The sequence below is a fragment of the Amphibalanus amphitrite genome, unplaced genomic scaffold (genome assembly GCF_019059575.1).
Source record: "Amphibalanus amphitrite isolate SeventyFive unplaced genomic scaffold, NRLGWU_Aamphi_draft 000056F_arrow, whole genome shotgun sequence".
Classification (NCBI taxonomy): Eukaryota; Metazoa; Arthropoda; class Thecostraca; order Balanomorpha; family Balanidae; genus Amphibalanus; species Amphibalanus amphitrite.
In genome coordinates, this window is record NW_024881552.1 from 390,959 (window position 1) to 415,561 (window position 24,603).

The 24,603-nt window shown below is 50.8% G+C and overlaps 2 protein-coding genes and 1 non-coding gene across 10 annotated transcripts; 2 read left to right on the forward strand and 1 right to left on the reverse strand.

The window, feature by feature from the left end:
- Window positions 1-346: 346 nt before the first annotated feature.
- On the forward strand, window positions 347-13,734 carry LOC122378201 (helicase SKI2W-like). 4 transcript variants are annotated; one of them, XM_043359000.1, is made up of 23 exons: window positions 347-402; window positions 683-777; window positions 1,092-1,176; window positions 1,460-1,691; window positions 1,951-2,213; window positions 2,521-2,706; window positions 2,968-3,080; window positions 3,379-3,610; window positions 4,181-4,297; window positions 4,483-4,619; window positions 4,976-5,318; window positions 5,646-5,756; window positions 6,930-7,041; window positions 7,426-7,545; window positions 8,604-8,763; window positions 9,017-9,128; window positions 9,908-10,015; window positions 10,294-10,519; window positions 10,892-11,130; window positions 11,523-11,673; window positions 12,004-12,182; window positions 12,647-12,784; window positions 13,170-13,734. In XM_043359000.1, the coding sequence occupies exons 2-23, from the start codon at window positions 683-685 to the stop codon at window positions 13,371-13,373; spliced, it is 3,663 nt and encodes a 1,220-aa protein (XP_043214935.1). In that variant the 5' UTR covers window positions 347-402; the 3' UTR covers window positions 13,374-13,734. The 4 variants fall into 4 exon arrangements, with proteins under 4 accessions (XP_043214935.1, XP_043214939.1, XP_043214937.1 ...); XM_043359002.1 differs by having other exon boundaries at window positions 364-375; XM_043359003.1 differs by lacking the exon at window positions 347-402 and adding an exon at window positions 469-520.
- Trnac-gca lies at window positions 6,345-6,416 on the forward strand. The gene has a single exon. It is a non-coding gene; the product is annotated as a tRNA-Cys (tRNA).
- A 173-nt stretch (window positions 13,735-13,907) lies between the features above and the next one.
- Window positions 13,908-22,066, reverse strand: LOC122378185 (protein lin-52 homolog). 5 transcript variants are annotated; one of them, XM_043358944.1, is made up of 4 exons: window positions 21,958-22,066; window positions 15,320-15,439; window positions 14,842-14,976; window positions 13,908-14,709 (listed from the first exon to the last, which is right to left on the reverse strand). In XM_043358944.1, exons 2-4 carry the CDS (start codon window positions 15,408-15,410, stop codon window positions 14,567-14,569), a joined length of 369 nt encoding a protein of 122 aa, XP_043214879.1. In that variant the 5' UTR covers window positions 15,411-15,439; window positions 21,958-22,066; the 3' UTR covers window positions 13,908-14,566. The 5 variants fall into 5 exon arrangements, with proteins under 5 accessions (XP_043214879.1, XP_043214878.1, XP_043214883.1 ...); XM_043358943.1 differs by lacking the exon at window positions 21,958-22,066 and adding an exon at window positions 16,345-20,505; XM_043358948.1 differs by lacking the exon at window positions 21,958-22,066 and adding an exon at window positions 15,980-16,108.
- Between the last annotated feature and the right edge of the window lie 2,537 nt (window positions 22,067-24,603).

Here is a 24,603-nt window from a genome sequence, read left to right on the forward strand (position 1 = left end):
CTTTCATCAGCTGTTATGATCGCACCACATTTGTCATTACTGCGTCATTTTTGCGGCAAATATTCAGCTTCAAATATGGCACACTCTAGGAGTATTTAAGATGACGTCACGAAGTCAGCTATTTACTTTTTGGTATTTCTCTGCGCTAAAATGAATTTTGAGTGGACGACTAATGTGCAAAAAGATATAGAAATCCCTTTTGACAATTTTTTGAAACCCAGAATCGTTTGTTCGACTTGAATTTCATGATTTTGATTGCGACGCACTTACGTCATATCTTCAATTGCTGCCAAATTATCTTAGCTCATGCAAATCCTTGCCGTGTTTTTATCGTTTGCTTGATAACGATCGAAGTCACGTTTTGTTGCGAAACCGGTTTGGGTTATATTTATTTATTTAATTGTAAGACCCCGCCTTTGATGCTGATATTTGTATTATTTTCATCATCTTACAACCCTTCCATTACAACAACTTTTTTGTTTCATCTGCTCTCGGAACTCAACTGAACTGCCAGTGACTTGTAACGAGTGCATTCGCAGAGCAGGCATTTCAACTTGAATTTTCCATATTTCGCAGTCTGGAGTTTCCGACTGAACCCTGTTTTAGCATCTTGTCACTTGTCTGATGATTATTCAGTGTATATACCTGAACCTGTAGCATTGTTGGTCTCAATTTGTTACAGATGGGGTCTGTTCGTCCTCCCTCGGTGGTGCCGCTGGAGGAGAGGACGGAACAGTTTCTCACCAGTCCGGATGGCCTTCCTATCCATGACTTCAGGTAATATATGCCTTTGGGGCTGTTTTCAGCATTTTTTTCGATGCACAAATATAGATACATTTTGAGTTATCTGGTTCTGGTTTAGATTTTGATTTATTGCTTCTTGCCCAGTTTTATTTTATTGCCATACTTATGTCATAAGTAGGATTGTTTCCATGAAGTAAAAACAAATTTGTAGTACTTGCAAACTAAAATACATTTTTAACCAAGAAATCAGTTCTATTTTGCAAAGAACATGACAAACATGACCCTCCAGTTGCTTTCCATCTAATGTCACAGCCCCTCCCTGGCTCCCTGCCATATTCTATTCATAGGTACTGCCAGGAGTATGTGGCTCCGGCGGTCAACTATGCAGACTTGCTGGCCACCGAGCGCAGTCCAGTGGCCACTATGCTGCAGGTAATACACACACTGGAAGGTCAATCATCTGCTGGTCTTCCCCAGCTGTCAAGCCAATCGTTGGCCTTATCTGGGTTTTATCTTGCCCAAAGTGTTTCCTGAATGGCTGACCTTTGCTGTGTCATCTTGAGACCCAGACAAAAAAAGAACAATTTTTCCTAAGCTTTTAAGGCTCCCGTCATCTGTGATATTCTGAAAGAGCAGTGGTCTGTCCCTTTCTTATGACCCTAACTAATGACCCTGACCTCTCTCCTTCCTGACCTGTGACCCCATCACCCCACAGGTGGACCGTGACCCGACCACAGGTCGCGTGCTGACCTTCTCCGAGGTGCCGATCGACGCCGCTGAGCTGGGCCGGACCGCGCACAACTCGTTCTCGTTCCGCCGGGCGCCCGGTCCGCCGGAGCAGGACGTCCGTGGAGACGTGGCCAACTTCCCGTTCTGGCCGGGAGGCAGCCTGGAGGCGCCGCCGCCACCGCCGGCCGTGGCCGAGCTGGATACCCTCCTGCCCGATGGTGGGTCTCGGGGAGAGGGGAGGGGGGGGGGGGGTAAGGCCATCCGAGTTGGATACCCTCCTGCCCGACGGTGGGTCTCAGGGGAGATGCAGGCGACATCAAAGCTTAAGCGTTTTTTTTCCAGATAATCTACCTATCCCACACAGTTATGACAGAGCGAGTGACGGGCTCAGAGGCATGTTCAACCGTGCACGAACCATCATAGTTAAACCGTAACTTTTTAGTCCGACTCTGACTCGTTTCCGTCCCGCCCCCGCAGAGTACCTGACCACGGCGCCGGGTCTCTCCGAGGGCCTCTCTCTGCCCTCCCTGACGGACCAGCTCGACGCCACCCCGGCCGCCGCTCCGGTCTCCTCCGGGCCGGAGCCGGAGCCGGCGGAGCTCGGGTACGACTGGGTCTGGCAGCGCCCGGAGGGGGAGCAGCCGGTGGCAGAGATGGCAGAGTGGGACCGGGAGGCGGCGGCGGCGGCGGACCAGGCGGACGGGGAGCAGCAGGCCGCAGAGCTGGAGGCCGCGCTCAAGGTGACCGGCGCGGAGAGGGCGAGAAATGGGTTGGTGGGTGGTTAAGGGAGGCCGCTTGCGGAGGGGCGAGAGTCGTGTTAAAGTCCATTGGTTGTTTTAGTTGTGTGCTGGGATAATGTGACGAATCCTTGCTGTGAAAGGGAAGTCTTGTGTGGCTTTAATTTCTGGAGCAGCAGTTGACAGCTATTTTTATTGACTCGAGCTTTAAATTAGTTGGTGCTTAGGGGACTTTCGGGAACGCTGTTTCCGTTCTTTCGAATGCACCCGCTTATCGTAAGTCCCACTCTAACCTGCCTCCCTCTCCCAGCCGGAGCCGGCGCTGGTGCTCTCCACGGCAGCCGCGTCGGACGCCCGCGCCCGCTCGGGCCGCGCGCTGCGCTCCTCTCAGTGGGCAGAGGAGGTGGACATCAGCCGTCCTGTGGAGGACTTTCACCGGCAGGTGCCCAACATGGCGCACCGCTACCCCTATGAGCTGGACACCTTCCAGAAACTGGTCAGTGGCAAAGGGATGGAACGGGGGTAAATAAACCGATCAGTAGCGAATGACGGGGAACTGGGAATGGCATTCGATAGAAACAAGTGATGTGCTAAGATAAGACAGGATGCGAGATGATAAGATGGTGCGATAAGGTTGCGTGCGTTTGCGCTAAAGGTTGTAGTCGGTATGGATTATGTCCAAATAATTGATTGGCGTTCAGCCTACAAAGTTCAGTCGCACGGTCCAATGCAATCCATCCACTCTGCCTTTGCACAGGCCATTCTGCACATGGAACGTGGTGAGAGTGTGTTTGTTGCCGCGCACACCTCCGCGGGAAAGACGGCGGTGGCAGAGTACGCCATCGCCCTCTCACAGAGGAACGGCACCAAGTGAGTGGACGGGAGAGGGACGCTGTCGGGACGGTCGCTGGTGGTCTTTGGTAATCGATGGGTGTCGGGAACCTGGAAGCTTGGATGCAAGTGACGCACCAGCTATTCATCCAGTGTAAGTAAATCTGGAATGATGCACAGTTTTGATTGTGACTGCATGATGGTCACTGTGCATACTGCATAGATGATAGACTTTCACTCCAGCGTTGGCTTGAAAGCCTGTCGTAGATCAATATTCATTTAACATGTATGTGTAATTATAGAAGTTTGTAATGTATTGTTTTATTTCCCTTTCCAGAGCCGTTTACACATCACCCATCAAGGCGCTATCGAACCAGAAGTTCCGCGACTTCAAGAACAGTTTCACTGACGTGGGGTTGCTGACGGGCGACATTCAGATCAACAAGGAGGCGTCCTGCCTGATCTGCACCACTGAGATCCTCCGCTCGATGCTCTATAACGGCAGCGACCTGATCCGTGACCTCGAGTGGGTCATCTTCGACGAGGTGCACTACATCAACGACCCGGAGGTAGGCGCTCGATGGTCAGACTAGGCGCAGCTGCTTTGGGAGTGTGGAGGTCGGGACTGGTGCGTTATATGTATCACACATGATTAAATGCAAATATTTTGACCTTAAACGTTTTCCCCGCGTTCGCAGTCTCCCAGACGACGAAGATTCTACGTCGTCCGGCCAATAGCGTTCGATAACCGCGGCCCAGCCCCCGCCTACCTCGAACGGGATTGGCCGGACGGCGTAGAATCTTCGTCATCCGAGAGACTGCGAACGCGGGATTAGTCGTAACACATGAAAGCTGAAGGAACTTCTTTATATTTTAAATGTACATACCCACGAAGTTGATGTTAATTTCCCTTTTACGTAAGACGCAGACTATTTATTAGTCCATCTGATCTTGTTCGTTCGTCCGTACCCCTCTCACCAGCGTGGTGTGGTGTGTGAGGAGTCTGATCCTGGTCGGTAATCACTCGGTCCGCGTTTGTCTCTCTCCCTGCAGCGTGGTGTGGTGTGGGAGGAATCGCTGATCCTGCTCCCGGAGACGGTCGGTAACCACTCGTTCTGTGTTTGTCTCTCTACCCCCAGCGCGGTGTGGTATGGGAGGAGTCTCTGATCCTGCTCCCGGAGACGGTCGGCATCGTCCTGCTCTCGGCCACCGTCCCCAACACACTGGAGTTCGCCGACTGGATCGGGTCCATCAAGGTACATAAAAAGTTGTACTTATTCATCGCATGTCATGTTTGTCTGCTGTGTCGATCTCTTTCTAATGATAGGGCTAGACGCCCTAGCATGATCGATTTTTGAAGATGTTGTTCTTAGTCGGTGGCATTTAGAAAATGATGCAAAAGTGTATCATCTTTGCTGACACCCCGCTCCCGTTTCTGCAGAAGCGTAAGGTGCGCGTTATCAGCACGCTGAAGCGTCCGGTACCGCTGGAACACTTCCTGTACACGGGGCAGGGCGGCAAGTCGCGAGACGACCGCTTCCTGGTGCTCGACTCGCGGGGACAGTTCTCCCGGCCCGGGTGAGGCGGGCAGGCTCGGTCAGATGTCTTGTGATGGTTGATAAATGTGTGCGAAATAGTTGAAGCCCGGCGGGAGTTCTTGACTTGTGTAGTCTATGGAAAATTGATTGACTGCTTAGGATGGGTGTTTAAATCGGACAGCCTCCTAACGCGCCAGTCATGGCATTCTAGTAGTCGATTAATGCTAAGATGTGAGCATTTTTTATCGTTTTCTTTTCTTATCGTTTTAGATGTCATTTATCATTTTCAGCATCGCATTTGACGTAGGTATTGTTATAGTTTTTTCTCATGCCAACACAATTCCACTCCTGATAACTAAAAGACCAGCGATTTAACCAACATCCCACCCTTTCCAGCTACATCAAGGCAGTGGACGCCAAGACCAAGGCCTCCTCCAAGTCGGGCGGCGGCGGTGGCGCCGGCCGGGGCGGCCGCGGCGGCGGGCGGGGCGGGCACGGCGGCGGCTCCGGCATCACCCCGCAGCAGGAGCGGAACACCTGGGTGGGCCTGGTGGACCACCTGCGGCGCGCCGACCTGCTGCCCGTCGTGGCGTTCACCTTCTCCCGGGCGCGCTGCGACGCCAACGCTGCCTCGCTGACCTCTCTGCAGCTGACCTCGGAGCGCGAGAAGGGCGAGATCAGGATGTTCTTCAGCCGGTGCGCCCAGCGGCTGGCGGCCGCCGACCAGAAACTGCCGCAGGTGGGACGCGGGATGGCGGACTTAGTCAGGGCGGGTCAGAGCAAGGGATCGAGGATGGCTGGTTATGGGTGGTTGTCAATGTTCTATAACGTAGTTTCCCAATGTGATATAACGCTCACGTCATAGTTCTAGAAACCTTCCTTTTGCGCATACTTTATTTTGAAGGTCCATGAAGGCCATGTCCATGGCTCTAAACTAAGTTACTACCCCACTCCGCTAACCCGTCCGCTCCCCGCCGCCCCCTCAGGTGACCCAGATGGCCGAGCTGCTGACCCGCGGCGTGGGCTCCCACTCCGCTAACCCCTCCGCTCCCCGCCGCCCCCTCAGGTGACCCAGATGGCCGAGCTGCTGACCCGCGGCGTGGGCGTCCACCACAGCGGCATCCTGCCCATCCTGAAGGAGGTCATCGAGATGCTCTTCCAGCGAGGACTGGTCAAGGTGAGGAGCTGTGGGACGACGACGGAAGGCTGGGGGGGGGGGGGGGGACAGCTGCGTGGCCTTGGGTGTGAACTGTGAAGGTAGTGGGGGGGAGGGGGCTGATTAGTGCTGCATGTTTATTGCCGATGTGGAGAGGTCGAAGGTTACGATTCTCCAGCTACGAGTGGGTCTTGATTCGTATACAACCCCGAAATGCACAGGCGATCCATTGCGCCTCGATTCAAACAAATCAGCCGTGCGCTTCTTTCAAATTAATCATCTGAAATGTTTTGCTAATGGCTGCCATAGTCAACTTAGCCAACTTGCACAATGCACATGCTTATTATGCCGAAGATGTCTCTCCAAACCGGTAGTACTCTAATCTCCGACGGAACGCCAGCTCGGCCGGCGGCCGGCGGTGACAGCTGTGATAAATTACAGGCCCGCTGTCAGGCTCGGAGTCGGTTGGTCCGGCCCGGCTGAGCTAACGGTGACGTGGGCGGTGGTGACCTCAGTGGATTAGTGACGTCATCAGGATATGACATCATCACCTCAGTATCGAGTTTCACATCAGCCGCCGTCTCTGGTTACGTTTTGGGATGTTGTATAGGGGGTATAGCTCAGTGGTAGAGCATTCGACTGCAGATCGAGAGGTCCCCGGTTCAAATCCGGGTGCCCCCTGGTAGCCGCTATTCGGCGCCGGTTTTGTGGGCTGCTGCGTGGGGTTCGAAGCCGAGAGCGATCCTACGTCATGTCCTTGACAATGTCGCTGAGTAAGTTGCGGTCTGATAATGATTGATTGCGGTCAGCGGTGGGAACCGGAGGCAAATCCCATGGTGACAATATTCAGAAGCCTTGAAGGCCTCGTCGGATGGTCGAGGCAGGATGGTTTTCTGAGGCGTATTCTGTCCACAGCGCCTGCTCAGTGCTCAGGAGCTCTGTCGGAAAGGCTGACTCTTATCTGCAGGCTTACAGTTACTACATTTTTAATAGGTGTGTCGAACTGTGGGGAAGGCTGTGTGTGGAACCATCCTGCTAACAACCTATAGTCAGAATATGATACAGAGTAAAAAAAGAAGAAAAAACAGTTGTAGACTCACTAATCCTCTCTATATTCCACTGTCTACCCGTTTCCGTTTCTGTTTCGTACATTACCCGTCCCGTCACCGACACTGACGCTTTCTTCTTCCGCAGCTTCTGTTCGCCACGGAGACGTTCGCCATGGGCGTCAACATGCCGGCGCGGACGGTGGTGTTTGACTCGATACGAAAACACGACGGCAGGAGCTTCAGGACGCTATTGCCCGGTGGGTGCGCGGGACGGAATACAGGGAGGGGGGGGGAGGGGAGGGCTCGAAGGAGAGAGCATGATGTATGGATCCTGATTTAACTTGTAGTACGCATTGCTGTCCTAGGTTAACGAGAAGATGAACTAAAAGTGACTGTGTGATTGTATGCTGCTAGTAATTTGTAGCATATATAAATGGAAACTTATAGGTATCAAGGTTGTGAGCATCACTTGCAGAAAAAAGCTCGAAGGTGCACACTTTCCTGGATAATCCTGATAGTTATCACATTCGCATCACGTTTGACTGTATTTATTTAAAGGTATCTCATAGGTTTCTGAGTGTCTAAATTGTGTCGTATATCACGGTGCTATGTCACCTGACTGCTCTGTGTCGCGTTCACAGGCGAGTATATCCAGATGGCGGGACGGGCGGGCCGGCGCGGTCTGGACCCCACCGGGACGGTGATCGTGCTATGTAAACACGAGGTGCCCGAGGAGTCCGAGCTGCACAACATGATGCTCGGTAGGTTCGGGGAGACCGTTTGGCGAAAACAGCTCAGTGTTCGTGGAGGGATCGTTGTGCTTATGACGTGCTATTGGAACTGGAGAATGGAGGTTCTATTGCGACTTTGGCAGATTATTGGGACGCGACGAATAAGGTTTTGTTTTGCCGGGCTTGTCCTAGAATTTGGGCGTAGCGATAGTTTGTCTTGAAAGGTGCGTTTTACATGCTACCTCATACATAGGTTCCGGTCAACTAGATGACATGAATCGTTCATAAATCATAGCCTATTCTCGGGTTTGAGTTTGACATATGTGACTTCACTTCCAATCTAAATTACTGCCTCTCAGTTTACGGAAATGGAACACAAAAGAACCTGAATCGACTCCAAAAGATCCTGAACTTCGCTACTCGAGTTATTTTTGGCCGCCGCAAATTCGACCACGTCACTGACCTGCGCGAGAAACTCAACTGGATGCCGCCCGAATATATGTACAAACTTCAAACTATGGCCACTGCACGTAAGGCGATACACTACGGCGAACCGGTAGCACTTGCCTCTATGTTTGCCAGAAACCGGGACTCCTCAACCAGGGATAGAAATACACGTCAGGATAACCTTCTCCAGCTCCAGCGTCCCCGACTAGAAACCGGTAAGCGGCGTTTCAGTTACCGTGCCGCCGCGCTCCTAAACGACCTACCTCCCGAACTTTCACAGCTGCCACCCTCTAAATTCGCACGCGCTGTCAAGTCTCTATGGAAAAACGATAGACCATCGTGATAACCTGAATTAGGCACTCGTCTTGTATATAAGTACACGGTATGTTAGAAATCGTGCATATAGTCTTCCTGTGTGTGCGTGTGTGTGTGTGTTGTTGTTGTTTGACTGATCTTTGTTCCTGCTTGCATATACCCGACACAGACTCTGGGCAGTAATCGCCACGCCATGTGTGGATCGCCCATGATCGTAAATACAAATACAAATACAAATGTCTGTGCTGTTAGAGCTGACAGCTGACAGACAACTGACAGCTCTGTCAGTTACGCGGCTAACCTTTTACCACTGTCTGTCTGCGCAGGCCGTCCAACGAAGCTGGTGTCGCAGTTCCACCTGACGTACAGCATGATCCTGAACCTGCTGCGCATCCAGCAGCTTCGCATCCAGGACATCATGAAGAGTAGCTTCGCCGAGACCGGCACCCAGAAGAACAGGGCCGAAAACGAGAGGCGGCTGGCCAGGTGGGGCGAAGGCTGGCGCGGGGAAGGCTCACAGCGGCTGCTTAGGCTTGTGATCTAACAGCACAGATCACAGTATATTGCGTCAAGTTTAGAACTGGGCCTATGTAAGTCCGAGACCGACTTCACTGTCGGGTTTCTTTAAGTTAGATGAGGTTATGTTGTCGTTTGAAAAGGTTATGTTTCATATATGGCGTCTCCTAGCTGTATACAACAGTATCGTGCGCAGTCCCCTGACGGAAACATGTATGCTCAGTTTACAGGAGCAGTCGGAGAAGCAGAAGCCGGCCATTGACAAGTCGTGTCGGGACATTGAGGACTTTGTCACACTCTGCCGGGACTACCTGCAGATGAGAGACAGTGTCAGGGTAAGTAGAATATATTATCTGTAAGCGTAACTAATTGCCGGACAATCTACCCCGTAAGTGAGGCCCATGTCAGTGATATCCATCGTCTAGCGCTTGGGAATGTGGGTGCCTTACCCAGCCTGTCCAGTAACATTTTGCCCTTCTGTCTGTAGTATATTAACGTAAAAGCAATAATGAAATACGTAACTAAAGAGTTCAAATAAGCGCCAAGAAAGAACACATCAGCCTCGACCGGCCGCACCGCGCGCACTGTCTGACCCGACCGCCGCGCCGGTCAGCTCGGCGGGGTCACCGCGGTCGTGGCGGCTGCCGATTGGTCCGCGCACTCGAGTCCGCGCCCGCGCTACTCGGCCGGCGCCGCCCGGCGCACACAGGCACGGCATGACGGAAAGTTCCCAACCAGGATCATGATACCACACTGTCGTATCGCATACGTATAAGATGGTGGCAGTACCCGTCTCAAATCACACATTTCACTCTGCCTGACGTATCCCCTTCGCGTGTTCCCCATCTATCTCTAAGAGCGTCTGTACGCGTCCACACCAGACTAGATTTTACACTCTCCCCGGCCCTGACGTGTTCCCCTTCTGTTCATCCCCAGGAGCGTCTGTACGCGTCGAACGCGGGCGTCAAGGCGCTGGACACTAAACTCTCCCCGGTCCTGACGTGTGTTCCCCGTCTGTTCATCCCCAGGAGCGTCTGTACGCGTCCAACGCCGGTGTCAAGGCGCCGTGTATTGCACCCTCCCCGTCTGACGTGTGTTCCCCGGCTATTCCCAGGAGCGTCTGTACGCGTCCAACGCGGGCGTCAAGGCGCTGGAGAACGCCGGTCAGATCGTCACCTTCTCCACCGAGCGGCTATCACGGCGACTCGGCGTCATACTGCAGGTTAGTAAACGAACCGAGTCGCATCCTGTCTAAATATTGCTATTTATTCATTTATTTTCGTTCAAGATCCGTACAGCTAGATGCATATATCACCCGCTCCTCGGTTATAATGACGAACGTTATGTTTTCTGTTCCGCCACCATTATTTCTCTTCCGAACCAAGAGCAATGCCCATACCAGATTCGCTACTTGTCTAATTCATAAACACTTGTTTAGAGACGCTTGGACCATGTTTCCGATAAAGTGATTGACGCCACGATCCCCGTGCCGTTTTCTAGGTGCACCGCGGCGGCTCGGGCTCGTTAGGCGGCGGCTCGGGCACCGTTCAGTTCACCGTGCTCGCCTGCGACGACGACGTCCGGCCGGAGGGCACCTCTCCGCTGGCCTGGAGGATGCGGCAGGCCGTCAGCGAGGCGGTGTACGAGCCGAGCGGGCCGGCTTCGTATGGGCTGCACACCATACAGCGGGCGCAGGTCGACCTCATCATGGCTAGGGGCGTGAAAGGTAACTAATCTGATATGTGATTTCAAGGTGATTGAGAGGATAGCTGTTGGTGGGAGTTAGCATAAACGGAGAAAGATGTGTAAGGCTACATATGGTAATGCGTCGTACATGGGTTCTTAATGTCCTTACAGGTGTCAGTTGCAAATGTCGTCATTTTTAAATAGACTACCGCGTGGATGAAAATACTAGTGCCGAAAAAATACCAATACAGCTGCCGAAGCTCAGCGATGTAAGCACTAAGTGCAGCCTCAGAGTTCGGTTGTATTCTTTGATCTTGTCTTGTCCTGGTCTGATGACAGTACTCACAGAAACAATCAGAAAGTAACCAACTCTGGTGTTGTGACCTGACCTCCGTCCCCTCTTCCCCTGCAGTGGAGGCTGTGAAGGTGGTGGACGACGTCAAGAAGCGGCAGCTGGCGCGGTTCGCCGACAACCCGCCGTCTCCGTCCTGCGCGCTGGCCATCCGGGAGCTGGTGGCCGCGGCCGGCGGGCCGGCGCGGCAGCTGCACAACAACCAGCTGGAGCTGGCCGACGACCTGATCAGCCTGGAGCGGCTCCGGGCGCGCCTACTGGAGATGGAGTGTCTGCTCAGTCCCAGCTTCCACGACACGGTGAGAGAATACGTCGGGATGGATGATAAGACAGAGGTTTAACGACACGGTAAGACCTGAGGATGCACGAACGCACGGGCCTTCAGCGAATACGGTGATGAGGCTGCTGGGTTCGGACAGCTTTAGCGGATTTTGGTGAGAGCTGTGAGCCAATTGAAAGTACTAGTAACAAACAATGACCTGTAATTGGTAAGACGTGCAGTACCCTCTGAACAGCAGTATCTGTAGGGCTAGGCCGAACCTTCTCAAACTGTCCCAGGCTGTAGACGGATTTCGCTGGCGATAAATGCAACACTAGCTTCGTAGACTCGCGACACTGTTCCCGTTTACTACGCTGTCATCTGCTGGTGTCCTGTACCCACCCTCACTCTGTACCCGGCCCCGGTCCGCAGTTGGAGGCGGTGTGCCGGCACCGGCTGCTGTTGGATCAGCTGAACGACATCAAGTTCCAGCTGTCGGACGAGTCCCTCTCCCTGCTGCCCGAGTACTGCCTCAGAGTGGACGTCCTCAAACGGCTCGGCTATGTCGACAGCGACAACGTCGGTTAGTGACAACCGCCGGCTGTTTGGCTAGGATATTTTGGGACTGTGATCTGGAAATAACTTAAGAGTTTATTAAACTCTGCAAGCATCACTTATTTAGTCTGTGTGCTAAGGATTCTTATCATTGGAATGCTTCTGCAGCGATCAGACTTGAAGTCTCGTAGTCTCAGTCTCATACACGTCCTCTCGACCTAACCCAGTTTTAGTAATTTGCAGTGATATTCGATCATTCACAGTCAGAATGGCTCAACAAACCCTGTCCGACTCCCAGTGAACTGACTCAGTGCCCACTGGCTGTGGAATAACCCCATTTACCCCGCCCGTTGCGCAGTGAAGCTGAAGGGCCGCGTGGGCTGTCAGATGGGCTACCGGGAGATGCTGGTCACCGAGCTCGTTTTCCACGACGTGCTCACGGGCCGAGAGCCGGCGGAGATCGCCGCCCTCCTCTCGGCGCTCGTGTTCGAACAGAAACGCTGCAGCGAGCCCAACCTGACGCCTGTACTCGAAAAGGTAGGCGTGCGTGGCGGCTGATGAAGAATTAATGTGGGACGGATGGTGGTGGACACGGATTGGCTGGTGTGGCTTTTCTGTGCTTGGGTGACCGGATCAATTTATGGAGCTTGACAAAAATCGCTCCGATTGCACCCCTTCGTACGTTGCCACGCCTGCAGGGTAAACGGCAGCTCTAACTGGTTCAAAACTTGCAGGTCATAAGAAGAATACATTTGATCACGACATTCCGGCGAGATAATATCCGATTGAATTTGTAACGTTCATTGTCGCATGGGATATTAACAATACCTTGATTTAAATTAAAATAACACTCCCTATTAAATTCCCGTTTCTGTTAGGCTGGTACGTTTGCAATGCACGAGTGAATGTGGCCATCATGATCATTTTTACACGGTGTTCGAAGGATCGACAAAGGTCTAAACGCTTGTCGTTCCTAAAGCTCTCCTGCCGCCGTTTCGCAGGGAAAACTGGAGCTGACGGAGATCGCGGCTCAGATCGACGCGTGCCAGCACGAGTGTGGCCTGAACGATGCCGAGAAACACGAGGAGATGCTCAACTTCGGCCTGGTCGAGGTCGTCTACGAGTGGTCCAGGGGCATGGTAAGTCGCGGAGTTTTACGTCTTCCAACGGAAACGCTTTCGAATGGGAGGGTCTCTTCGTCCTAGGCGTTTGACTTAGAGTGTGGGCTACAATAAGTTAGTTTGGACAGTGGAATCAAACAGTAAAAGCTGATTTTTTTTTCGCATGTCCCATCATTCCTTGTATTTGCTGCTCCATACATGACAGGCGCGCTCCTTTCCTTCAGTCATGCCCACCAAAGGTCACAGGCGAGTGGAAAACTCGGTCGATCTGTCCGTGTGGGACGCCACTCTCGGAGAGTGGCGTCTCACAACGAATACGTTAAGTACGGGAGAGTGACTCTCCCGTACTTATCGTATTCGTTCACCTCTCCCTCTTTCCTGACACCCATTCTCTCCCCCGCAGACGTTCAGCGCCATCATGCAGCTGACGGACGTACAGGAGGGAATCATCGTGCGCTGCATTCAGCGGCTCGACGAGACGCTCCGTGACGTCAAAAACGCGGCGAGGACCATCGGAAACCCCACGCTCTACGAGAAGGCCGGCGAGGCGAGCACCTCCATCAAAAGGGACATTGTGTTCGCTGCCAGCCTCTACACGCAGACGTGATAAGAGGCAGGGGTCGGGTTAGGAATATCCCATGCCTCCTGTGGGCGAGACTGCCAGCGCCGCTTTGGCTGTGTTCCCTGGATAATAATGTGTTGTGTTTGTGGTTAACGGTTAATCATGCGTACCGATCTGCGTGATGTGTTGTTTCTGGTATACCTCGTGCTGGCCAATTACCAGTTACTGTGTTGACTGTTGAGTTCATTATCTACATTTTTGAGGTGCTGTGTCGCAGGAACTTGTTTGACCCTACTTCGGAGGATGCTTACGAGACTGGCGTTAACACGATGGCAAGGTTGTAAAAATCAAATGTTTGCAATGAAATGATGGAATGGTCAATGGAATAAAAATGATTTACCGAAAAGCGTTGCAAGATAATCAACGTCATAACAATACCGGGTGCTAGAAACCTTGACAAAGTAAATCACAGTGACCGCCTGAACTGCGACTGGTTAGCACGACCACGGTCTACTCACGAATCGCGGAATAGGGTACGGACTACGTGGACAATAAGAAATCAACGAAGTACCTGTAAGAGCTGAAGTGTATGTGATTTATTATGCCTCCGGAACGAGAAACATGTCCGATACGCGACAACGGGTTAATGAGGGAGTACGGAAAATATCCGAAAGCTCGTACAAAAAGCAGAGGTGTGCATCTATGATATTATTACATGCGAGTATATGACGTCATTTCCAACCCACAACCGGTGATACGAACAAAGGGGCCTGAATATCCAGGGAGACACGTCGTTCAGTCAGTCACCCACGGGTAACCTGACAACTAGCCAGCCATCCATCACACACGCAGGAAAAATGGTACGGCTGTGACCTCAGGTGGTCTCGGCCGGAAAATGTTACAAATATATCTCAAAATGAGATGAATACTAACGTCAGTGTTGTTTTACAACACGCACTGGCAGGCACGCACCCACTGAGAATGAAGTGCCGCCGTGTAAAGGGAAAAACGATTACGTTCGCGTGACCTTTCGCCTGACGCAATGACCTCTGACCTAACGTAATCGATTTTGTCTTTGCACGACAGAGTGGTCATTGGTCAACAAGCAAGTGGTCCATACTATCGTCGATGGACGTCTTGTATGCCATATCATTCAACACATCGTAAAAATAACTCACGTAACGGATCATTCACCAGCCAAACTCACATTACGTGTTTTTCCGTCGCGCTGTCACAGGTCAGGGCTGTCGCTTCCGGACCAGGATGTTGAGGTACTTGCCGCGCCGCATCTCCTTGGCTTCCTCCAGGCCCAGCAGATAGGCGACGTTCTGCAACTGCTTCACCACGTCCACCAGCTGCTCCGGCCTCAGGCTGGCGTACTCTGCGGACGTAAGGTGACGGTGAACGGACTGATAGCGTACAAAAACGGCCATCAGGGCCGGTAAAATAACATACGGGTACTCTCAACCAGACCGAACAGCCAGTACACATTAGTTTTGCGACTCTGACTGACCGTGGAAGAGCTTCATGTCCTGTTGTGTGAAATCCTGGTCTGTGATGAGGACGGGCGAGATGGCTGCTGTCGGACGAGCACCGCTGGCACCGTTGCTGTTGCTGTCCTGACACAGCAGCTCGGCACAAGCGGCATCTGGAAAACGGAAGCAACTCCAGTGAGCACGTGCTGGCTGTTGGGTGCTGGGTATGAAACATAACTGAGTCAAATACAAAAGCTTACATGTTTCTCCATTAAGGTAACTTTTAAAGGTTGAAGATGTACCAATTATATAGATTAATGCCAACAAATTGGGGCCTTGGGCACCCTTGACCCTAAGATTTACAAGTTATTATAGTTAATAAGATGATCAACATTGCCTATGTTGAAGAAATAAGGTACAGGATACACCAGTGACCAGTCTAATCTGCAATTGCATGCCAACACTACACTTCAATCACGATAGCAGTGTTCAATCTGAGACCTCCAGCCCACTCACAGTCTCCCTTTTCCGGCCATAACTCGGGTGACGCCCTGTCCAGAGACTCGGCACTCTGCAGTGATTGCTCCATACCACTGCCGAACGACATGACAGACCACCCTCAAGGCAGGATGAACCCTGAAAAAGAATACAGTAGTTACAGATGAAATGGTTACCTAATATAACCTCAGATGAAACACTGATTTCATTTTTTTTGCAAAAATTAAAGACATTACCAGGGGGTACAGTCTATCTTAAATGTACCGCGCAAAGTAATGGTGGATCCATCAAGCCTTACCGACGAAGGGCCTGCGGTCGGAAACACGGAGGTCCCCAAGCGTTTTCGTCTGCTTTAATTTGAAAGTCACCGAACCAATTGGCCTGGGTAATGGACGAGAATGTCAATTGCTTCGGTAACTCAAACTTAGCGGGCCCTTCCTCGGCAAGGCTTGACGGATCCACCGTCACTTTGCGCGGTACTTTTAAGATAGACTGCACGCTCCATATCAAAGCACACCAGCAGCGCTATCGATATTGATGTAAAGTGAAATAAAAACCAAAAGTAGGGGCCATTTCAATTTACAAGACCAAGGTATATTACAAGACTATTTCAATTTGTGAATCGATTAAGCCTTATGTCGTAAATTGTTTTTGAAATAGGGAAACACTTAGGCTTACTTTTTATCAGTATCAGTGAACCGAAAATTAGGTAGTAGGCTTGGTAGTAGGTATAATAAAAAACACATCAATAAAAATAAGAAATTTCCAAAATAACATTTGAGGGTGAGATTTTGGGCATCTTTTTTTTTTTTTTTTTTTTTTTTTTTTTTTTTTTATAGTGGCCCTAACTTACGTTACCGGCCTCGCGAGGAGGGCGGCGACCTAACTACGCCGCGCAAAACAAACCGGCCGTCCTAACTAAGACCGGTGGCCACTTTTACAGCAAGACAACATGGGAAAACCCATATCCATGTACTATGCCATGAATATGGGAAAAAACCCATGAATTTACGTTAAGACACATAAATGACAGTGAAACTTACCGGTAAATTGATGTTTGTGAAGGGAGGGAAGGAGGAAGTTTGTGAATGGTAAGGTTACGAGAGTTTGATGACAGGAATGGTTTGAAGAGTGGGGGATATGTCGCTGGGAGGGATGGGGTTTGTGAATGTTTAAGCGTCACGATGAAAGGAATGGTTTGGAGGATGGGGAATCTGTCGCTGCTGCAGTTGGCGGCCGACGGTTGTCTGTGGTCGTTCAACCCGGCCGCCGCCGCTGTTCAGCGGCCGGGGTCCGCTGGTGTAGCTCGCTGGGCCGCTGAGCCTCTAAGCCTGCTCCAGCGGCAGGAGAAAACCCGTCTGCCACCGAAGCTCTGTGTTTCGGCACCAGCGAAAAACCCGACCCATCCCGTATCACAAGTCAGCCTGGTGGTAGCGAAACGGGCGCCTGCTAACAGTCAAGGCCGTTAAAGTAGCTCTGAGTAGGGTGATGTTAGGACGAAATCAAGTACCAGGTTTGTCAATGTTGTGTCGTCCCCGAGAAGCGTCGGGAGGTCGTTTTTAAGGTGTTGTACCGCAAGATAGTTAGTGATGTGTCTTCGTTCGTGATGCAATGCCGTGCATGCGATCAAAATGTGCTCTACGGAGATGCGTGTGTCGCAGGTGTGGCAAATCGGAGGGCCCGTCCTATCAAAAAGGTGGCCATGGGTGAGGCGAGTATGACCACACCTCAATCTGGCCAGGGTCACCTCGCGTATCCTGTCTGGTTGGTTACATGTGACCCATGTTCTAAGTTCTCGTTTGATCGCATACATATGTGCAGCATGATGTTGGTCCCATTTGCGTTGAAGGTACTCGGCGAATTTGATTTTTATCATATGAATAGCGTCCCCTTGGGCCATAGGTTCCACAACTGGATCAGGTCGCATTGCAGCCTCCTTTGCGAGGACATCCGCACGTTCATTTCCTGCAATACCGTAATGACCTGGAACCCAAAGAAGGGTCACATGCTGGCCCTCATTGAGATCTGATGTGATCCTGAGAATATTGTAGATACCGTGGTGGGTAACATTATCGGTCCTTTCCAGTGCTTGAAGAGCGGATTTCGAATCAGTACAGATGGTTGCCCGATCAATCTTTTCTGCCTTGATGTGCTCCATAACTTTTTCGATTGCGTGAACTTCGGCACTAAAGACTGTCGTAAATTCTTGAAGCCGGGTCCCAAACCTAAGCCCAGGGCCGACGGCTGCTGAACCTATCTGATTTTCGTGACATGAGCCATCTGTGAAGAAAAAAGCAGAGTCGCAGTTGAGCTCTACATACTCCTGGAAGAGCATTTGAGCTTCCACCGGAGGTATACTGGTCTTCTTATAATCAAAAAGAAATTCAATGGATAGGTCTTTGAGGAGCCAAAATGGAATCATAGGAGGATTTAGAGTAACTTCAGTGCGCCTAATGTTTAGCAGTTGATGAGCTTGCTCAAGGCACCCGGGTAGAAAGCACGATCTACGCAGTGGGCGTCGGGTTCTTGGTTTCCTCGCCTCCATTGCTGGTACCGCAATGTGATTTCGAACACTTTTTGCTCTGTAGTAATAGCGGAGGAAAAGAAAGACGCGTCGGTCATCAAGTGCTGGAATGCCGGTATCTGCACGAAGCGCAAGAACTGGCGATGTGCGAAAAGCCCCAGTTAGAAGTCTCAAGCACGTTGATTGAACGGCTTCTAGACGTTTGCATAAACTGGGCGACAGTGTGCTAAACAGATAACAATTGTACTCAATCGTAGATCTGATTAGCCCAATATACAACATTTGCAATGTTTTCCTGTCCGCACCCCAAGAAAACCCACATATGCATCTTAGGACATTGATTCGTTTAATACAACGTGCTCTTAGGTGCTCAACGTGTTGACGGAAGGTTAGATTAGTATCCAAAATGATCCCTAGAAATTTGTGTGACGTGGAAAAAGGTATTTTAATCCCATCGATGTGTGGGGATCTTTCAAGCGATGGACGGGGTCCACGTTTGAAGACCATCATGACTGATTTTGGTGCTGACAAAAAGAATCCCCATTTTGTGCACCATTTAACGCAGTGATCAACCACTGTTTGCAATATAGAATAAGCCTGTTTGTAGTTTTTGTGGGATACCCATATTGCTATATCATCAGCAAAAAGCGAATAGCGGACAGAAAATGTTAGAACACGTGGCAGGAGTAGGAGCATATCGTTCAGGGCAATCAAGAACAGCGTAGGTGACAGCACGCTGCCTTGAGGGACGCCATGTTCCATTACAAAGTCGTCAGAAAGTGTCGCTTGGCAACGAACTTTGAAAGTTCGGGGTTTTAGGAAATTTTGAAGAAACGCAGCCAAATGGCCTCTGATTCCGATTGAGTGCAGCTTATAAATTATCGTCGAACTGTGTACCTTGTTGAAGGCTGACATTAGATCTAGGAAAATAGCAACAGTCGGTCGCCTATGTTCCCAGTTTACCTGGATGTCCGAGATAAGGCGAATGATATTGTCTGCCGTACTACGATTTTTCTGAAAACCGCTTTGACATATATCAATGCAATGGTTGCTCTCAAGGTAAAATCGCAGGCGCCTGTTTACCATTCTTTCGAAAATCTTGGAGACACAATTGGTTAGTGAGATTGGGCGATACGAATTTGCGTCGTGCTGGTCTTTGCCGGGTTTGAGGATAGGTATGATTATACTTTTAAGCCATTCATCCGGGAAGTTGTCCTCAGTCCATAGTTTGTTGAATGCTATCAGTAGTGTGGAAAGGTTAAGTTCGTTCAATTTTGTGAAAAAAGAATATGGAATGGAGTCTGGTCCTACCGAAGTTTTAGTGCTTGCCTTTGCTAGGGATAGTTTAAGTTCTCTTAGGGTAAAAGGAGCATTGTATGGTTCAGAGTTTGCAGAAGAAAAATCAAGATTTACTGTTCTATTAACGAGAGCTCGATGCACGCTCAAGGAGTAAATATCTGTAGACGATGTGTTGGCAAAGTGTTGGGCAAATATATTTGTGACGGTAACTGGGTCAGTTACGAATATATTGTTTGAAAGCAATTGCGGAAAGGCACCTAAATTAGTTCGTCGTGAGGCGAAAGCACGAACATGACTCCAGAGTTCGCTGAGCGGGGTAAAACGATTACATTTAGCGGCATAGTTTTGCCATGCCGCCTTCTTTTCTTTGTATATAGTTTCCGCACATTCTTTACGGGCAGCGGTATACAGTTGGGCATGTCTGGGACATATGCATCTCTGGAAGTTTCTGAAGGCTCTTTTTCTTATTGCTTTGGCTCTTTGGCATTTCCAGTTCCACCAGACAAGATTTTTAGATTCATTTGCAGTTCCAATCTTAATAGTTTTTTCTTTTAGCGTTTCACTGGCCGATTTCTTCATAGCCCCCATAAAATTGGAAATGGTCTGAGACAGGCCGTAGGGAGCATGTCTGTTGACCTTTGCGTTAAAGCCCGACCAATCCGCGTTATTTGTTTGCCATACCTTCAGTGTCGGTGCTGGTGACAGCGTGGTTGCACTGGTAAGCATGATGTGAATTGGATAATGGTCTGAAAACAGCGGATCCGATGTTACGGTCCATCTAAAGAGCGGTGCGATCCTCGGGGAAGAAATTGACAAGTCAATTGCAGAGGTTGTGTGGTAGCTACTACTGACAAACGTTGGGTTGCCGTCGTTCATAGCTACAAGGGACTGGCGGTTTAGTGCAGCTTCAATTATCCTGCCTCTCGGCGATAAGTGTCGGCTGCCCCATAGTGGACTATGACCATTGAAATCGCCGAGCAGAAGGCAATTTTCTGGCATTTGCTCTAGAAGGTCATTCAGATTTTGCTGGTTTACAACAGTTGCATTTGGCGGCAAATACACTGAAACAACCAACAACTCGCGGTTTAGTAGTGAAACAGTAGCTGCTACAACATTTAGCGGGGAAGCTATGTTTGTTTTCCGTTGTGACACTGAGTTTGCTACATAAAGAGCTACGCCACCCTGTCTATTTGCTAGATTTATGTCCTGTCTGTACAAAGTATATCCAGCCACATTGTAATTGTAATGATCTGTGCTTTTAAAATGAGTTTCCTGAATCGCCGCTAGAAGAGGAGCTTCCTTTTGTATATACTGTTTAAATTCAGACAAATGGGATAGAAGTCCTCCTACATTCCATTGAAGCAAAAAATCCATTGCAGCAGCTATCTAGTTTGTTTGGCGCGCTATTCTGGGATGAAGGATCGTCTGGTCACGACCTGGGTACGAAGGCCCACATTTTTCCTCTCCTTTGTTGAGCGTGCTCGGAGGCGAGTTTTGGGGCCTTCTGCATGGAGGGTGAGCTGAGTGTCGGAATCGCTGTCATCAATGACTGATGGCGATCGCAGGACGGAAGACACGGCGACCATTTTGGGGGTCTCCTCGTCCTCGCTCGTCGTATTGGCATCATAGCATGTGTCGTCGTCGGAATCTGTAGCCCTTGTCCGGTGGAGTGGTGTAACTACGGAGACGCCAGTTGGGTTGCTGGGGGACATTTCACAGGTGCCTGGTGTTTGGGCCTGGTGTCGTGTCCCACCACTTTTGTGCGGGCCTGTTTCTCGCTGATCAACCACGGTGGGAGAGTCAGGGTGGACTGTCTTGGGTGTCGGTATCGACCGGGCGCAGCCTACATCGATAGACCGAGCGAGTTCCGGCGTCGCGGCCGTGCGCTTCCGAGCATGGGTGCTTGGGTGGTCTGGCGGGCTCGTGTCTTTGCGGGCTGGTGGCGTCAGCTTTGCGTGACGTGCGACATGGGGCAGATCCCGAGGGGGTGGGAGCTCTGGCCAGTCCTGTGGGCGGTTTGCAGCCTGGGATATCTGAGCCTGTGTTTGTCCCACATGGCGCGGGACTCCCTCGTGGTGGGAGGTGCTGGGCTGGGTCATGGGGGGTGACCCACCGTGGGTGCCAGCCACGTGTCCAGATCTGCGTTGTGTGGCCTCGCGGAGCTCCTGCACCTTTGCAACCCACACGGGACAGTTCTTGTCAGTCACTGGGTGCGGTCCATTGCATGCAGCACAGTGGGGAGGGGCGACACACCCTGTAGACGGATGCTCCTCTGAGCAACGTTTGCATATTTCAGCACGAGACCTACATGTGCCTTGTCCGTGTCCATAACGCTGGCACTTGCCACAGCGCCGAGGCAGCTGGTGAGATGGCCTGACTTCATAGCGCATGTACACTGCATAAAGGTGTTCAGGCAGCTGTGTGGCCGAAAACCTCACCTTGAGCAGTGGGTTCGGTCTGGAATTTTTTGAAGGGAGGCGTGTGACACTTGTGACACCCTGGTCACGGCTTTCCTCAAGTATGGTTTGAGGAGACTCCATTGAGAGCTCAGGGGCATAGACCATCCCCTCCACCTGGTTTAGGCGGTCTGCTGGAATCACAGAGATGTCCTCCCCCCTGAATGACCTCCAGGCTAGCAGAGCCTCGGTCTGGTACATGTCCCTCGTTTTGACAAGCAGAGAGCCGCTTCGAAGTGCAGAAACCTTAGCAGCTGCATAATGGATCACGTCCAGGAGCTCATCTCGAATTTTGTAAGGGCTGAAGTTCCGAAAGCTTTGGTTTTTTTCCTTAAATCTCACGAGGAGGTAAGCAGGTCCAGTGGGAAGGAACTGACCTTCGTCAGTAGCGGTAACCGCCTTGGAGAACATGGCTGGCATAGCTGGAGAGAACGACACCAAAAAGCGAGATAATCTTGTGAGGAAATTACAAGTCTTGCCAAAGAGTAGTCAACAAAAAATGAAGACGTGAAGAGTGCTTGCTCCCATGCAAAAATGCTCTTCGCCTTGGGCTTATGTGACGGATATTTCAAAATGTAATCAATAAAAAATATATTTTTGAGAACAATAAGAATAATAATTTTATTACCAAGAAAATAAAGAATAAAGTTAAGTTTTACTTCCTTTTAAAATGCAAAAATACCTACTGCAATATTATTTTACGTCATTTATTATTACGTAGTTCAGCGTGAAGAAAGATAAACAGCATACCTATTTGTATGCATTTACCGCAGTCCCTCCGGGCACACAGGAAAGCACTGAACAGCTGTCAAGTACATTGAAAGAGGCATGTAATCATGGAGCATCCCACCTGATGATTGCGGGAGATTTTAACCTCCCCCAAATTAACTGGGAAAGCGAGGTGTCCACAGCCCCTGAGACTCATCCTTCTCATGCTGTCATTGAATGCATTCACGACTGCTTTCTTTACCAACATGTTCGAGAGGCGACACGATACCGAGTGGGTGAAGCTCCAAGCACTTTAGATCTTATACTAACCAATGAAGAGGGCATGGTAAGAAATGTTGAATACCATCCCTGCCTGGGAAACAGTGATCATGTAGTTCTTCGTTTTTCACTGGTATGCTACTCAGCAGCCAAAATTCTTCCCAAGGACCAGAGGTGCCGTGTGGACTTCAATCAACTGGCTTCAACCCTAGCCTCCATCGATTGGGGCCATATGACTTCCATGGACTTGACTGACGCTTACTCCTTCTTCAAGGGCAAATGGGATTGGGCTGTCAAACTGTGCACCCGAGCAGTGCCAACTGCCCTCAGGTCCAGAAACCTGTACATGGACAGGCAAGCCATCCAGCTGAAGAAAAAGAAGTCCCAGCTATGGAAGATCTACATAAGGTCTAAAGATGTGATCGATTTTGCCAGGTACGCAACGTGTCGCAACAGGCTTAGAACTCTAACGAGAAACCTTCGTAGGAGCTTCGAAAAACAACTAGCATCAAGGATAAAGGACGATCCAAAAGCTTTCTGGAGGTACACGTCATCAAGATTGAAAACAAGATGTGGAGTTGGTGACCTCAGGGACGAAAGGGGCGAAGTCGCTACATCAAATCATGAAAAAGCCTGTATATTGAACAGGTTCTTTGCCAGTAACTTCACAGAGGAAGGCAGCGATGATCTACCAGTACTGACAGTCGAGCCGGTTTGTCAACCAGCTGATGACATTGAGATCACGCCCGCGACTGTTGCTGAGAAGCTCTCCTCGTTGAAGACAACCAGTGCCCCAGGACCGGACTCCATTCATCCTAGAGCCTTGCGAGATTCTGCAAACGGCCTTGCTCTCCCGCTGTGCACTCTGTTCAGGAAGTCGCTGGACTCCGGAATCCTTCCTCCGGACTGGAAGACTGGGAATGTGATCCCGATCCACAAGAAGGGAGACAAACGGTCCCCGGGAAACTACCGGCCGGTGAGCCTCACCTCTGTCCCCTCCAAGATACTTGAGTCCATGGTGAGAGACCGACTGATCTCGCACCTGACTGACAATGACCTGCTGCACCCAGCTCAATATGGGTTTCTGCCGAAGCGGTCTTGTACTTCTCAGCTCTTGGAAGTTCTGGACGACTGGAGCGCAGCTATTGAGGATGGTAAACCAGTCGACGTATGCTACCTCGATTTTGCAAAAGCCTTCGACTCGGTCCCTCATAAGCGCCTCCTCGGGAAACTGAAGGCATATGGCATCTCCGGCAAACTCCTACGGTGGATAGGATCATTCTTGACTGGCCGCTTGCAGAGGGTGCAGGTCCAGGGAGACGCATCAGACTGGTCCCCCGTTACAAGCGGAATCCCTCAAGGATCTGTCTTGGGTCCTACCTTGTTTATTATCTATGTTAACGACCTACCCGAATGTGTAACGAACTGCGTTCGGATGTTCGCCGATGACACCAAGATGTACTGCCGCGTTCCTACTGCGCTTTCCATGCCAACTCTCCAGCAGGACCTTGACGCCCTCCTTCGCTGGTCGGAAACGTGGCTCCTCCGCTTCAACGCAAGTAAATGCAAGATTATGCACATTGGGACCAGAAACCCTCGCATGCACTACAGCCTCGGAGACAGTGCCATCAGCGAGGCGACCGTAGAGAAGGACCTCGGCGTCATCATAGATCACCAACTCAAGTTTCATGAGCAGACAGCGGCTGCAGTGTCGAAGGCCTCTCAGGTGTTGTCGGTCATCAGGCGGTCATTTGCGAACCTGGACTCAAACACCCTCCCATTACTATTCAAGACACTGGTGAGACCGCTGTTGGAGTATGGGAACCTCGTATGGGGACCGTTTAGTAAGCTGGACCAGAAGAAGGTTGAGCGGGTGCAACGAAGAGCTACTCGCCTGGTACAAACTGTCCGACACCTGTCGTATCCAGAGAGGTTGCGCGCACTGAAGCTCCCTTCGCTATACTACAGACGTCAACGGGGTGATATGATAGCCGTCTATCAGATTCTGCATGGTGGCATGGCGGTCCCCACCGAGA